The sequence below is a fragment of the Tinamus guttatus genome, unplaced genomic scaffold (assembly GCF_059628265.1).
Source record: "Tinamus guttatus ecotype Peru unplaced genomic scaffold, ASM5962826v1 Tinamus_guttatus_pri_ptg000043l, whole genome shotgun sequence".
NCBI classification, from domain to species: Eukaryota; Metazoa; Chordata; class Aves; order Tinamiformes; family Tinamidae; genus Tinamus; species Tinamus guttatus.
The window spans coordinates 237,649-253,648 of NW_028288577.1; the positions used below are offsets into that span (position 1 = coordinate 237,649).

The window sequence follows — 16,000 nt, forward strand, 5'->3', positions numbered from 1 at the left end:
TTGCATACTGCTGCATCTTAGCAGTCCGAAAAAATTAAAATATAAATGCCTGAATTAGCAATTAAGTACCTGTTGTTTGTTATCACAGAAATATAGTTTAAAACCTTGTGCAGAAATATTTACATGTTTATGTAATCTTGTTTGTTTTCAAATATGTGAAGGCTCATTTGGTAAATATATGGAGCGAGGGAGAGAGCCTCCGCTTGTGGCTAGAGAGAAATACACACACATGCACACACACAGTCAGAAAAGCCAGAGCCCTGCCCTTGTCACTGCTCGTGCTGGGACAAGTAGCAAGGAAGCAGTGCTGGAACGTGCAGGCTGCTCTCCGGGATCATCATTGACCTTGGCTTTCATGGGAGGAGGGTTGTATTAAAAGTGTTGAAATACGATTTGAATTTGGGTGTGTTAAATCAAATATGTAAAAATTTCATTCAACAGAGGAGACCAAGCAAGTGCTAAGACTGAGCTTGACTGAGTTCTCTCTGCCCAAGTTTTATTTGCTGTTTGGAATCAGCAAAGTGAAGTCAGCAGCAGTCATCGCCTTCCGCTCCAGCTACCGGGACAGGTCGTTCTCCCCCGGGTCCTACGAAAGGGAGACTTTCGCCCTGACTTCCCTGGAAACTGTCACTGAAGCTTTGCTGGAGATCATGGAGGTAGGAGGTTCAAAACAACATAAATTATCTGGAGGGGAACATGGTTTTCCTTGCACTTCCATGCAGGGAAGCAGCGTAGTGAGATGTGCCTCCCATGACACGGTAATAAATGTTTAAATAGCTCACTACTGAGTTAAAACACTGCACGTTCTGAATTTTAAAAATACTTTGTCATAATGTTGCATTTATTTAAACAATGTAATTCTTTTTAGGCTTGTATGAGAGATATTCCAACATGCAAGTGGCTGGACCAGTGGACTGAGCTAGCTCAAAAGTATGTTGCAGATCACAAAACATAACCCCTAACTGCCAGTGTAGCATGCTTACAATTCTCACTTTTTAATTATACAGGCTGTTTGTGTAAATATTTGTCTAATGCAGTGTATTTTGTTTCTTCACAGGTTTGCATTCCAATATAATCCATCTCTCCAGCCAAGAGCACTTGTTGTCTTTGGTTGTATAAGTAAACGGGTCTCTCATGGACAAATAAAACAAATAATCCGAATTCTTAGCAAGGTGTGTGCGTCTGTTTCTGTTTTCCTTTGTGACTAATAATTAAAGATTTTTATCTTGCCATGAAACATAGAACTCAAAATATTCTATTTTGAGGATAAATACATTCTTCCAGTGTATTCTTATACAAAGCTACCTAAAAGGAAAATTCATTTTTATAGCTCTAGCTTTTTACTTTCAAACAATGTAGTGGCAGTAAGTTTCATGAGTGCTGCTACTTCTAGAATAAAGGTAGTATTTGTCAATATTGAGCTTAAAATTTTAGACACTGAGATTGATCCAGAAAAGTAAGTATTTAAATAAATAAAAAACTTTGTGTTAAGACACACAGCTGACGTGCATTATATACAACTTCTTTTTTTAAGGAAGTTTGAAACTGCCTGCCTGGCTGGGTAATCTTTTCTAAAGGAGTCTGTCTTCCGTAGCAGAGAAACAGTGTGCTAAAGATGTTTCCTTTAAGTACTTTATTAGAGTTTTATAGACATAAAATTTAACTCCTGAATTGTAGGAGTGCTGTTCTGAATTTGCTACATCCTGTCCTGCCTCCTGGCTTTTTTAATATGCATTGTGCAGTTTCAGCAATATACGTATCACTTCTGTCTCCGTCTTAATTTGTTAAGCTCTTTTAGAATGCATTTAAAATGAGTTTGAGCTTTGTTAACTAGTTGACAACTATGTTTGCTGTGTAGAATTTTTATCTTTTTACAAGGCAAAATCTAATTATGGTTTCTGTTTCTTATTGCTGCCTTTTCTATGAAAAGGGACTTGAGAGCTGTTTAAAAGGTCCTGATAATTACAATAGCCAAGTTCTAATAGAAGCTACAGTCATAGCACTCACCAAACTGCAGCCTCTTCTTAATAAGGTAAGAAACTGGGGATGTTTGTTATTTTGTACATTTTAAGAATAAATGGGGAACGGTTCTTGTAAATGAAAATTGCGATTATGGGTGTCACCTCAAAACATAAATGATGCAGTATCCAAAGTTCACGCTTCGCTGCTGCAATTCTTGCTCAGAAATCCTACATATGGGAAATATGTCATAGAAGTTTGGGTTTGGAACAAACTGTGCTGCTGCCTCAAACTGAGCAGGAGCCAGGGAGACAGAGACCATGCTGCAGTCTGTCTTAATTCTTTCTAAAGCCCTTTGGTCTTGATTTTCCCTTGAATGGCTGCTAATATACGCTCTTTGGATCCCAGCTTGTAATAAATGTTAGACTTGTCTGATCTGAAAATAATTTAGTCATCTGTATATTACTTTTGAGCTCTTAACTTGCAACATAGTAGTATACCAACAAGCCCACCTCTGTGAAACACAGGGAGTTTCCTGGTGGGACTGGGTTGACACACAGCAGAAGGGACAAAGCTTGGTCAGAAAAAGGGCCAAGATCCTGAAAGAGATTTCTGGCAAGCGTGGCTGTATCTGCAGCTTCACATTGCTAGACGCTGTATTTGAAAATGTCCTCAGAAAATAAATTAACTTTGGTGTTCCTGGCAAGAGCATTTGAAAGGCTCATTTAATATGCCTATTTGACTTTCCTTCACAGAGCCAAAGAATTTAGGCACAGTTTGTTAATCTTCTTGATTTCACTCAATTTTGCTCTTTCCATGGTAACTTTACCCAGGCTGAGTTGTCTGGACCATCTGGATAGCTCTGTGTCACTTAAAATTAGCAGTGAGTCTCAGCAGCAGCAGTTGTATATGCTGCTTGAACTTCTGGTGCTCTCTTTCCTCCTATTAGTGTGCCATGAACTTACCCTGCAAATGCAGCTCACGACTTAATTGTCCTTCACGAGCTGCCTCGGGCTGCCGCTGTTTGCACCGCACATTATTTTCACATACAGGGTTTTGCAGAGGGGATTACAGTGAAGAGCCTCATGTGTCTATTGCTAGCACAGAAGACTTGTTTCCATAAAATCTGCTGTATAAGTGGGCTTAGGTTTGTTGAATGCCAACTCTTCCTGTATACCTGTTCCAGAGATGGAATTGCCAGACACTTATATGTGCAGAATTGCAGTCTTTTTTCCTGTGTTCTCACTCACATCCGTAAAGATACATTTAATGTTCGGTCTGGTGCAGGGCAATATGCCCTGGACGTGCTGGTGAGCCAAGCAAAGGGTAGAAGAGAAAGGAAAAAAAAAAAAAAGAGAAGGTTGATATTAATTTATTTTGAACTTTCACCTGGTTGATGCTTGAGGACCACGAGTTCATGAACATCTGTTTTGTTCTCAGACTGTACATGTTTGAGGAGAAAACTTGTTACAAGAAGGATAGTAGTGTATAGGCAATAGTACATAGGCAAGAGCATGTATTCACCCTATTTCTTTTTCAGTTATAGAACTGACTTGAAAATGAAATAATGTCTTTTTTGTTTGTTTCTTCATCCTTCTAGGACTCTCCTATGCACAAGGCCCTCTTTTGGGTAGCTATGGCAGTACTCCAGCTCGATGAGGTAAACCTGTATTCGGCAGGTACCGCGCTGCTGGAGCAGAATCTGCATACCTTGGATAGCCTTCGGGTGTTCAATGATAAGGTGAGCAAGCCCTCTGGTAGGAATCAACTGTAACAAAACCTCTATAGGAGCAACTGGACATGTTAAAAAGGAAAAAAAAATATATTTATTGTCACAGTCACTAGTTACACACTGCAACTGAAAACTGTATTGCAAATAGTGTCCCAGAAGCATCAAAAGTAAAACTGCAATGTAGAGATAAAGCTTGCGATATTTGTTCTGAGCTGGAATGGAGATAGATATGTTCTAGTTAAGAGTGTGTTTGCTTTTTCATGTAAATTCTTAAAATTATTCTATCTTTGAAGCTTTTTAAAAATTCGAGGTGTTCTAGCTTTCAATGAGATAATCCTGTGTTTTATTTTCCCTGGGTCAGAGCCCAGAAGAGGTCTTTATGGAGATCAGGAGACCACTGGAATGGCACTGTAAACAGATGGATCATTTTGTTGGGCTAAATTTCAACTCTAACTTTAATTTTGCGCTAGTGGGACATCTCCTGAAAGGTAAGAGTGCAGGTTTCTGTTCGTTTTACATGTCACACTCTTAATTCAGAAACAAAAGCAAGCCCGGGGATATAGGAAAGAATTTTGGTTTTTAAGTAACTTATTCCAGCTGCTTGGAACACAGAATAGATGCGAGATTATATATCCTTTGATTTAAGGATTTTGCCACAATCCCTACAAAGCTTTTTGATGTGGCTGAACTGTCCAGAAATGTGTGACTTCATTTGCTGTTATTCTTTACTTCTTTCTTTGCAAATGCTTTATTCCTCCATTTGCTTGAATATATTCAGGGTTTCTGTTTATTTTAGGAGATTGATTTATGAGAAATAGATGTAAGCACAGATATTCAAAATGATGTCATTTTTGAGGAGGGAGATAAAAAAATATTTTCTTGAATGTGCAGATTCTGTTAGTATTGCTTGCATTCACTATATGAAATTTCCTGAGAACATGATGAAAAATATATTAAGTATTTTACAAATATTAATGCTTTATAAATATACATTCAAAAATTAAACACAGTATTTTGGCTTCTCAACCTCCTTTCTTAGGGTACAGGCATCCTTCCCCTACTACTGTAGCAAGAACTGTAAGGATTTTGCATACACTACTAGCCCTGGTTAACAAGCATAGGAATTGTGACAAGTTTGAGGTGAACACCCAAACTGTGGCTTACCTAGCAGGTAAAATTGAAAACAATGAAACAAAAAAAGCAACGTACTTTCAGAGTTGGGCTAACTGGAAGGGAATGGGGTATTTGGGAGTTCTTGTGGCCTTAGTTTTGCAAATACTTCAAGGAGGCTGGTGGGGTTTTGGCTACCCAAATGCTTAAGTTCCTGCCTTAGAGCATTCCAACTTCTAGTTGTCTAGAAATAGGAAATTTTGATCCTGTGGGGGGGGAGAACTTTTAAAACTAATTGAATTGGGAAATAAAATGTTTTTAAATCACTCGCAATCTGTACATTTCTGTAGGGCTTTGTACTAAATAAATTTAAATAGATGGAGGATTGTGTGCGTTCTTCACTGTGTTCCTGTCCTGGAAAACTTACGTTAGCTTTCGTTGCATTTTTAGCTTTGCTGACAGTATCTGAGGAAGTTCGAAGTCGCTGCAGCTTAAAGCATAGGAAGTCTCTCTTGTTGACAGATGTTTCGATGGAAAACGTTCCTATGGATACATATCCCATACATCACAGTGACACTAGCTATCGGTCAGTTATTTCTCTTTTAGATAAATGACCCAAATGTTAATGTCTATTTCCTTTAGTAAGTTATCTTTAGATAACCTCTGATATATGAAAAACTAGAACCCACAAAGCTAAGTTAACTTCAGCTGCAAGTTAGTGGTTCCAAACCAATGATACTTACACTCTGCTCAAGATTTGCAGGGAAATTTGGCTTCAAGTTCCTAGCGACTCGATTTTGAGATCCATAAAGCTATTGCAGAGCTTAACTGGTCTGATGGTTCTTAAGCTTTTTGCTGGTCCCTTTCCACAAGGCTTAATTCTGTTTGTCCCTAAGAGGCTCAAGGCCTATAACTGAGTAGTCACTTAGTGTCCCATCTGATAGCCTGTCCCTGCACAGGCACAGAGGTGAGCCCAGGGAGGCCCACAAAGAGCCTGGTTTGCCAGTAGTCTGGGTTTTTTGCATCCAGTTTGGAAGAGCTGATTATTAAATGTCCTTCACTTGCCTTTTAGGTTGATTTGCCTCTGTTTTATCTGATTGTTCGATTTTTCTCCGCAGCATTTCATTCAGATCAGATTGTTAGTTTTAATTGGCTTAAACATCTTCGCAGGCAAAGTAATTGCTCACTCTTAATGTGTATTTCTCAGAGATTAGTCCATTAGGAGAGATTGTTTTAATAAAGGATACTTTGACATATGAAAATTTTATGCCTAAATGTGCACAGTTTTAAGAGTTTTCTAATTTAATTTCTCTGCACTTTCAGGACACTAAAGGAAAATCAACCGTGGTCATCACCAAAGGGGTCAGAAAGACACCTAGCTGCAAGTTACCCAACAGTGGGACAGATCAGCCCTCGAACTCGAAAGTCCATGAGTTTGGATATGGGGCAGCCTTCACAAGCCAACACTAAAAAACTTTTAGGTTATTAAGACACCTAATTTGCTATTCTTTTCTACAGATAATCGTAGGAAATGTTATTGGACAAAAGGATTTTTCTATACTGAATTTTATACCAAATTTAAGTGCCTGTTCCTGATTCAAAGGAATATTTGCAGTTTCTGTAAAATACACATTGCAGAACACTGTGCAATTAAGAGTTTTGAACCAGTTCTTTTGAGCAGAGAAAGAGAATGGAGTGTGGGTGATGCTCAAAACATGCCTGTTGAAGTGGCAAAAAGGATGTTCCAGATGTTAAAGGATCACAGTGCCAATTCTTTGCCACCAGCCCTCTTGCAGACACACCAATAAGCTGAATACCATAGCTTATGTTAGAAGAAGTATTTCCAAAACATTATAGGTGTTCTGGGAACAAACTGTTTTTTATTTGTGGTTATTCAGTGCATCAGGGTTATGAACAAAGTGTTAGTATTAGAGAAACAAGATAAATTGTTGTAACTTATGGTAACACTTGCATATTAATGGTATAGATGGATGAATAGAGGAACTTCTCATTACAATCCTGTTACTTCTTCCTTCTCAGTAATCCCATTCTGGCATGTTTATTCAATGTAACATGTTGACCAGGAAACCATAGCATGCCCACAAGCTTACATAACTGAATAAATTGCATGCTATACCCATATGTATTGTGAAGCATTTTGGAAACTGCGATGGAGAGCGGCATGTGTGACTGTATTTTCTCTGCCACCACTGAGAATGGTGATATTGTCCCCAGATTCCTACCAGTATGTTGTAGTTAAGATATAACTGGGCCAGAAAAATACACACCCTGCAAATCAGAAACGGTTACAGTACGGATTTAGCTTTAATGTTTTTAATTTCCTGATAAATTGTTTTTAGGTACAAGGAAAAGTTTTGACCATTTGATATCGGACACAAAGGCTCCTAAAAGGCAAGACATGGAATCTGGAATCACAACGCCCCCCAAAATGAGGAGAGTAGCCGAAAATGATTATGAAATGGGTGAGAAACAGGACTAACATTTTAAGAATAATGCTAATTGTAAATGCCTTGTATATACATACAAAGGATTATTTCTAAAATCAACGTTTATTTGCTTGGGTTACTACAAGGTAAGGGATAAGTATTTTTCTTAATGGCATCTGGAGAGATTTGAATTAGAGTGTGCTCAGTTGGCAGATCCCGAATAAGGAGCAACTATAAATTACAGCATAGAGGAGTGAAATGAAATAAATAAAATTTGGCTTTCTATATGTGACTAAGCCCTAAGTGCAGATTTTTGCACACAATGCCATGAGACTTAACGCCTAGAATGCCTCTCTTCATCATCTGCCCCATCTGCTTCCTGTGCCCCCACCCCAATTGCAATGCAAGACCAGGGTTCTTCTGGTGTATCTGATGTTGGTCTGCTGCCTGACCCTGACTGTGTTACTTAACACCCCTGGGCCTGTATTTCACTGAAGAGGAAATTGGGGTTACTCTCTACCATCTGATAATACATCCCATGTGGCAGTCTAGCACCACTAGTATTACAGCATCATTGTTGCTTTTACATTTTACAGAAAGGCTGGTGATCTCTGAAGTTTGTGTGTGAATGAAGTTATTGTGAAAGAACTAATTCTCTTTTGGTTTATTGTGCTTTGGATGAGTTGCTCTTTTCTATCTGGCAGAAACCCAGAGAATATCACCACAGCAACACCCACATCTACGAAAAGTCTCTGTTTCTGAGTCAAATGTCCTCCTAGACGAAGAAGTTCTGACTGATCCCAAAATTCAAGCACTCCTGCTTACAGTCCTTGTAAGCCTACTTTCTGTGTGTTATTATGCTTTGTTTTTGATGGCCATTTATCTTCAAAAGGAGCGTGTATGTTCATTGCAGTAAATTTGCATGGACCAGAATCAGTGTGGAATGTGTAATTGTGTTCTTTTGCTGCCATTCTTCAAACTTGCTAGGATTCACTTTTAGGAATGTGTTTTAATTCTGTAAGAGCCAATACTAAATTTTCATTATTTGGTATTTTTCTATGAGATGTCTACTGTTGTCCCCTTTTCTTGGGGGAGAGTTTTCAGAAACTAATTTTATATAATAAGAGGATGTTATATATTATATTTTAAAAGTTAAGAAATGAAAATTGTTGAAATTCCAGCATAACTCAGTTTCAAGTTTGGCGATTAAGCTTCCAGCGTGATAGTGCTTAGTGATAGTTACACCAGTAGTTTCCATTCCTGAAATAATTCAACAAGATTCAGTTGCACCAAAATATTTGCTAAAACAAAAACTACTGCAACTGTTTGTTCCTCATGCAAACATAAAATACTTTGTCATGTTTGGACATAGGGTCAAAGTAATATTTCAAAATGCTGCTTTTCTGCAATCCAGAGCTCTTAAAACTTTAAATTACAACAAAAGCAGCAAATAATAATAATAATAATAATAAAGACAAGCAAAGTGTACGTTCTTGGAGCGAGAAGCGTGCTGACCTCCCGCTTTGCGTTGTGGCAGGCGACGCTGGTGAAGTACACTACGGATGAGTTTGACCAGCGCATCCTGTACGAGTATTTAGCAGAAGCCAGTGTTGTCTTCCCAAAGGTCTTTCCTGTTGTGTAAGTATCTAAAACTCTCTTTTTATGATGCTTCTTCAGAAAACAAAAGTACTAAATAATTACCCATTGGTAGGTCAGTAGCTGCTGTTTTTCCCATGCTGGAAGTCCTTCAAAGCCTGTGATACCTGTGAGGATCCCTGAGCTGCATTTGTTAACACTGTCCTGTCCTGCCCAGGCTGTCTCTGCAGCTCGGTCGTGCCGTGCAGTTATCTAGTGTCATTCTTCCTTTCCATGTATGTTTAGGCGAACCATCAAATATTATGGCGTTTCCATATTCCAGTAATATGTTTAAAGCTGGAACTTTTTCAAAGGAGTTCAAGTACATCCCCAAATTTATGAAGCTGTTTTGAATTTCCAGCTCTAGTGTGCAAGTTTCTATTGAAAATTCTTCAGTTGAAAGTAACTAGAATATTTGCAGCTAGGTAAAGAGAAGAATGGGTTATGTTCTTACAGTTCTTTGCTGTCTTCTGAGGCCTCACTGAACATCTACAGGAATTATATGCTGCTTCTAACATTACAGGGACCTTTTGAAAATCCCACCTTAATAACTGTTTGTTAAAGTCGGTTGTGAATGACAGTTTTGTTTAATTTTGCTTAATTTAATGAACAAAAATAACCCACTGCTCTTTTTTTTTTTTTTAGGCATAATTTATTGGATTCCAAGATCAATACCCTTCTGTCTCTGTGCCAGGATCCAAACTTGTTGAATCCAGTTCATGGGATTGTTCAGAGTGTTGTCTACCATGAAGAATCTCCACCCCAATACCAAACTTCTTATCTACAAAGTAAATATCTTCCTTTTTTGTTAGGCAGCTGTGTTCAAATTTAGATTTACTAATGAAAAAGTCTCAGGATCAGCAAAATAATCAGTTTTGTTATGTGCAATCTCTTCAACTTTATAAATGCTAGTAATTAAAAAGCATTCATATGTTAAATGGCTACTAACGGGAATGTTAAGCTGCTTGTTGCAGCTTCACATCAAAAATTGAAGTGTAAAATCATCTGTATGAGTAAATAGTAGAAAAATTGAAACTTGTGTTCTGTTTCCACTGACCAAGTTAAGGGAGGTACAAAACATGAATGGTGGAGGTAAATGAAGTTTTAAATTAGACTTGTAAATTAAGGATAGATTTAATTATCTGGTGTTACTGGTAAATTCTGTGGAGTAACATTCGATTTTGAGTGCTCATCTGCAGTTTCACATGAGACATAAACACTTAAAACCTACTTTTTTTTAGTGACTGTTAACCAAAGACGTCCCAGGAATATCCATAAGAAAGATTATAACTGAGGAAGACTTGTAGACATTGACATAATTTTTGAAGTGAGATGTGTATTCATATGCTAAATTTATCATCTAAAATATCACCAAGAATTAGAATTGCATACTTGAATGGCCTAGTGTTTTTGTGGTAACAGTCAATATGTTGTTGTAGGTTTTGGATTTAATGGGTTATGGAGATTTGCTGGCCCATTTTCCAAGGTAAGAAAAAATTATCTATATAATTTTGTCAGTGTTTTGTTTTCTATGTAAAGTATGTCCATGATGTCCCAGTAAAGATGCAAATAAATGTTAAAATATGGTATTGATAAGAACAAGCTAGTGGTCATTAGGCTTTGGGGCCACAGTAGCTTATGAGGTCTGGGTGAGCTGGGGCTGTTCACTTTGTGAATAAATCTGCTCCTTCTTGCTGACTTCAATAGTTCCCAGTGTGACCAAACTGCAGCTGCAAGTGATCTTTAATATGTCCCTTTTATATCTTCCTCCTAACCTGGAGGAGACCCCAAAGCAGATTTGTACAGATATTCACATCAAATGCAAATGCTGATATTCATATCAAATGCTTTTCAAAGTTTTCAGTTAGAATAGGTTTAATATTGGAATGAGTTCTGGGGCAAAGCTCATAGTGACAAAAATAATAGAAAGAAAAGAATCAATCATTTTTTCTCCCCTTATCCACAGCAAACACAAATCCCAGACTATGCTGAGCTCATAGTGAAGTTTTTGGATGCCTTGATTGACACGTACCTGCCTGGGATTGATGAGGAGAGCAGTGAGGAATCGCTCCTGACTCCCACCTCTCCGTACCCGCCGGCAGTGCAGAGCCAGCTGAGCATTACTGCTAACCTCAACCTCTCCAATTCCATGACCTCGCTCGCAACCTCCCAGCACTCCCCAGGTCGGTAGCTGTTCTGATACTCCATAGATAAGGGGATTATCCTGAATTTAATGTTTATGTAGCCAAATTGTCTCATCAACTCTTTGGGTGTATTTATGCATCAAGCATCATTGCATTCGGGAGTCGAATGAATATTAAGATGCTGATGAAGCTGTTACACTGGTAGTTCAGATGTTGGATTTTGTCCATCACAGAAGCTGTCCTCCAAGTTGTGTATGACGGAGATAACACTAAGTGCATCCGAATGAACAACAGCTGCATCTTAGTATGGAGCATGTGCAGCAGTGGATCGTAGAAGATTAATAAGTATAAATGTATAATCATGGTATTTTGCAAGGAGAATAATATCTGTTTGGGTACTACAAGCTAACACCCATTAGGAGAAACATTCCAGAGCTCTGTTGAGCAGAGGAGAGTGGGGGCTGGCTCAGTTTCAGTTGACTGTAGGGGTTAAGGCCAATACACTTACACAGGCAGCACTCTAAGGAGGTCATAGTCCTCACCAAAATAAAAAAAAACTGTATGTATATATGGAATATATATGGGTCAGTTCAGACTGCCGAATTACCAAAAACATGCTGGCGACAAAATGAAGGCATTCTGGAAAAAACAGTCATCAAAACAGCAAGAGATTGGGAATAGAAACATGGAATAGCTCAGCTGGCTGAGGGAGATGGGAATTAGTTGCAGGTTGCTGCAGAGGTTAAATTTAGCAGCATAGGTTTTCAGGTGTGAGAAAGGAGAGCAATCAAGAAGTATTCCCTCTAGTATATAGGGAATATGTAGTATAAGCTAGGGGAAGTGAAACGTAGGAAGAAAAGAGAATGCATATCAAAGCAATCTGCATGAAGTGGTTTTGGAATACTGCCCCATGCTTCAAGGAGGTTCTTTGCTCCTCTGTCAGGTGAATTATGCTGTGTGATACTTCTTGGGTGGTGTTTTGGCTTACAGCAGTTCTGAATGCTAAAGATGGTCAGGGTATTTTTATCTGTTTTATTTCTAGCCTTAATGGAAGGTTGGTAAGTTAGTAACCTCTTGCACTTAGGTCTAATCAGCGTTTTTTTAATGATCATTAGTGATAGCTCACTGATGCTATGGATGTTTTGTTATTGAATATAATGAATATACATTCACTATATATCCGTGTAATATTCAACATGCAGAGGGGAGACACTGATGTGTCTCTTACTCTAATGCTGATTCCTCTTCATCTCTTACTGTCTGTTAGTGTCGTGCTGAATCCCGTGGGTGTCCCGGCCTCCCCTTAGAGCCTGGGCAGGCAGGGGAGGCTCAGGGGGCCCTGCAGCCTCCTCGGAGCGGGGCCCAGCAGGAGCTTTGCGTTTTGCGCTTCCCCCCCAGCGGCTCTGCACTGCTTGGCTTTAGTCAACGCACAGTTTTCACTAGTTTAATCTGTCATATTAGCCAGTACAATTTTGCCTAGAGCAAGACTTGCTTTTTAAGCTGTTTAATTGTATTAAAAAATAAATCAGTCTTCTCTGGCCACTTTGTACCTAGTGGCAAAGTAGCATTGTCATTACTGCGATCATTGACCTGTTCTTTCCTCACTGCATTGACAAGTGTGAGAGCCTAAGTAGTGAAAGACCTGCAATCTACCAAGAAAAATATTGGGGAAGGAATTCTAGCCCCTGAGGTAAAAGAGAATGCAGATTTCTTGGAAGAGCGGGGCGGCCGTGGCGCTAGCGGGGGCTGCGGCGGGGTCGTCCGCTTGCCCTCGTCTGAGAACCTCTGAACAGGAAAACCGAGTGTTCTGGCAGCGCCGAGTTACTTTATCACATGCAGAAAAAGAAACAGTTTCATCAGAGTAAGTTTGCTTACTATGGTAACAAATATATTAAGTTGCAGATGTGTGAAAAGTTCCATTTCTTGCTTCTGGATTCAGAATTCCGCAAAATCATTGTTTATGAATGTTTTGTCTGTCTCCATTTCTTCTCCCCTCCCCTGTCATGGGCATTATTCACTTACGGTTTCTTCTTTCATTCTGTGTCTGTGAAGCTTCTCTGCCTTGCTCTAAATCTGCAGTTTTCATGCAGCTTCCTCATCAAGGTACACTCTACTTTCATCCTATTTGCACGAGATTCTGCTTGATCTGCTTTAGGGTTGGGCTTGCGGCATGAGAAGCAATTTACTTATCCTTTAAACATGGGAATGGCTAAGCCAGCACAACTGCTAAGCTGCAGCATTTCTTGTGTGATGCTAATGATAATATTGGATGATATAACAGGCAAAAAGATCACATCCTTAGGAATCAGATAGAATTGGTAATAGAAAATGGGCCGTTTGAGATGGGAAACTGTTGCAGATGTTAAGCTAAAACAGAATTTATTTCATCTGAGCTCTTCAGATTCATAAGAAGTCAGCTTTAACATGAGGCACCAGCAGGATGCAACATGATTTTGTTGGATTAAGTTGTGGCAGATGGAGGCCCAATAACGTGGATACTCAGCAACAGCATTTCATTTCTGCTTCTATCTGGAGATGTCAGAAAAAGCAGAGTTTTGTTTTGGCTGCCACCTGCGGGCTGCTCCCTCTCCCAGCGCAGCCGGGGTCGGTGCTGCTGGTGGTACCTTGAGCCTCTCCCGTTGAAGTTTTCCCGTGCGCTGTCGCTGCAGGGCTGCCCGCGTAGCCGTGGGCGACGCTGCCGCCGAGACGCGGGGTTTGGACGGGGGGTTTGCGGCCGAGACGCGGGGTTTGGACGGGGGGTTTGGACGCAGGGTTTGGACACGGGGTTTGCGGCCGAGACGCGGGGTTTGGACACGGGGTTTGGACGCAGGGTTTGGACACGGGGTTTGGACGCAGGGTTTGGACACGGGGTTTGGACGCAGGGTTTGTACACGGGGTTTGCCGCCAAGACGCAGGGTTTGCGGCCCGCAGGGGTGGCAGGAGTCGCTCCGCCGAGCGGGTCGGGACGGAGGCAGGAGCCGGCCGCGTCGCAGCCCGGGGGACGGCGCTCGCTGGCCCCGCGCCGCTGCCCGCAGGGAGCCGCTGCCCGCAGGGAGCCGCCGCGCGGCGCAGGGCCCGCGGCCTCCCCGCAGCTCCGTGGGGCTGCCCCGCGCCAGGACTCGCTGCTGTTCTGCGGGTGCTTCCCGGGAACGCCCTTAGGAAACGTTTCTGTAGATCTTGCTTTTCACTTGTTGATCCTTCTGGCCAGGATTTCAGTCACTGTAGTTGGTATCTGCACTTGGATGGTTAACCCAAGTGATAACGTGCATCGTTCTGCCTCTGAGGCCTGCAGAATAAACCTTTCAGCTCCCATTCTCCCTCCCTGCGAGTCCTCGCACCATTAACTCCTTTCCTATTAGCAGCTTGCTCCGCTCTTCCTGCCGGTGAGCAGTGTCAGCGCTGCAGGGGTTTGGTGCTGGGGTGCAGGCAGTTTGGTGCTGGGGTGCAGGCAGTTTGGTGCTGGGGTGCAGGGATTTGGTGCTGGGGTGCAAGTAGTTTGGTGCTGGGGTGCAGGCAGTTTGGTGCTGGGGTGCAGGGGTTTGGTGCTGGGGTGCAGGGGTTTGGTGCTGGGGTGCAGGTCGTCCCTGGCCGCGAGCAGCAGCTCCAGCCGTGGGAACGCAGCTGCAGGGCTGGGCAGGAGCCCTTCCCTCAGTGCCAGACGCGGGTCTTGGTCTGGGAGAAGCCCATAGCCTCCGTCCTCCCCCTCGGGGAATCGGAGGGCTGCAGAGATTTGTGCTGAACTCGCGGTTTGTTGGTGGCTGCTCTTAGAGCTCGGCGTGTTCTGGGAGGCCGGGCGGGCGCTGCAGCTCTCTGCTCTGGCCCTGTTCCTGGGGCCGCCTGTGGTTCGGCCCGACGCAGAGCCCGGCGGGCGGCGTCGCCCGCTCTGCCCGCTGGGGTCACTGGGCCCAGCCCGTGGCGCTGGGAGCTCAGGGTGACGGTTCTGACCGAGGGGCTCCCGCGCAGCCGAGCTGTGCCCCCTCCAGCCCCCTCTCGCGCACCCGGCGTGGGGGCCGCGGTGCCGGGCCCGGCCTGCACGCGGGGCCCTCGTTCAGACGGGCCGCGGCCGCGCGGGTCCGCGTTGTTCCTCAGCGGTTCGCAGGCTCCGCTCTGGTCCCGTGCCGGGGCCGGCGGTGACGCTCTGCTCCCTGTGTCCCCGCAGGCATCGACAAGGAGAACGTGGAGCTCTCGCCCACCGCCGGACACTCCAACAGCGGCCGGATGCGCCACGGCTCCGCCAGCCAGGTGCAGAAGCAGCGCAGCGCCGGCAGCTTCAAGCGGCACAGCATCAAAAAGATCGTGTGAAGAGCTGCCTTGTCCTCCCTTCCTTCTTTTTTTTCTGTTTGGAGACTGACTGACAAGTGGGCTTTTGCCAAGGGCCCTCCGCCAGGTGTGATGCTGCACTTAGTTTTTAACGTTCCCATGCCGTCAGCCGTGTCGCCCCATGACCAACCCGCAGCACCTCTGAGCTCTGCCGCCGCCTCCTCCTCTGCGCTGTGCTGGATTCCAGCCCGAGCGAGTGCGGGCGCCCACGAGTTCTGTTCCGCGTCCGTCCCGCGCCGCGGCCGGCCCCAACGTCTCAGAGTTCTCCCCTGCTTCTGTTATGCCTTGTTTGCTTCTTCTGTAAAGGAAAATGTTAAAACTTAATCCTGTTTGCACACCTCTCGAGGTGGTGGCTGTAGGACCAGGGGAAGTTACTGTAATCCTGGTTTTAATTCAAACCTGTAAGATTTTTAGCTGTGGACTTTTTTTTACCATACTTAAAAGAAGCTTATGATAGCTGCAGTACAATGGTCTTAACCAGAAATGGCTGATTAAATTTCCAGTAATTAGCAATAAATTTAAGAAGACAAGGAGGCCACATGAGTCTCTTCATTCCCCAGACCATAGATTCACACACTTGGACTGTATATGGACCAGACTGCACAAACTGGCTTTTTTCCAAAGCAAACTTTTTTTTTTTTGGCTGTACTTTA

The 16,000-nt window shown here is 42.5% G+C and overlaps 1 protein-coding gene across 2 annotated transcripts in view; it reads left to right on the plus strand.

The window, feature by feature from the left end:
* The window catches only part of NF1 (neurofibromin 1), a 78,729-nt gene extending 63,302 nt beyond the window's left edge, over positions 1 to 15,427 (plus strand). For both annotated transcript variants that reach the window (XM_088535659.1, XM_088535665.1), the window contains 16 exons: positions 442 to 656; positions 869 to 930; positions 1,058 to 1,172; positions 1,931 to 2,032; positions 3,560 to 3,700; positions 4,053 to 4,179; positions 4,731 to 4,862; positions 5,252 to 5,387; positions 6,125 to 6,282; positions 7,162 to 7,284; positions 7,953 to 8,080; positions 8,786 to 8,886; positions 9,529 to 9,671; positions 10,323 to 10,369; positions 10,850 to 11,066; positions 15,187 to 15,427. In XM_088535659.1, the coding sequence (XP_088391785.1) occupies positions 442 to 656; positions 869 to 930; positions 1,058 to 1,172; positions 1,931 to 2,032; positions 3,560 to 3,700; positions 4,053 to 4,179; positions 4,731 to 4,862; positions 5,252 to 5,387; positions 6,125 to 6,282; positions 7,162 to 7,284; positions 7,953 to 8,080; positions 8,786 to 8,886; positions 9,529 to 9,671; positions 10,323 to 10,369; positions 10,850 to 11,066; positions 15,187 to 15,329 (2,090 nt within the window). In that variant the 3' untranslated portion in view covers positions 15,330 to 15,427. The remainder of the gene's footprint in view (positions 1 to 441; positions 657 to 868; positions 931 to 1,057; positions 1,173 to 1,930; positions 2,033 to 3,559; positions 3,701 to 4,052; positions 4,180 to 4,730; positions 4,863 to 5,251; positions 5,388 to 6,124; positions 6,283 to 7,161; positions 7,285 to 7,952; positions 8,081 to 8,785; positions 8,887 to 9,528; positions 9,672 to 10,322; positions 10,370 to 10,849; positions 11,067 to 15,186) is intronic.
* The last annotated feature ends 573 nt before the right edge of the window (positions 15,428 to 16,000 follow it).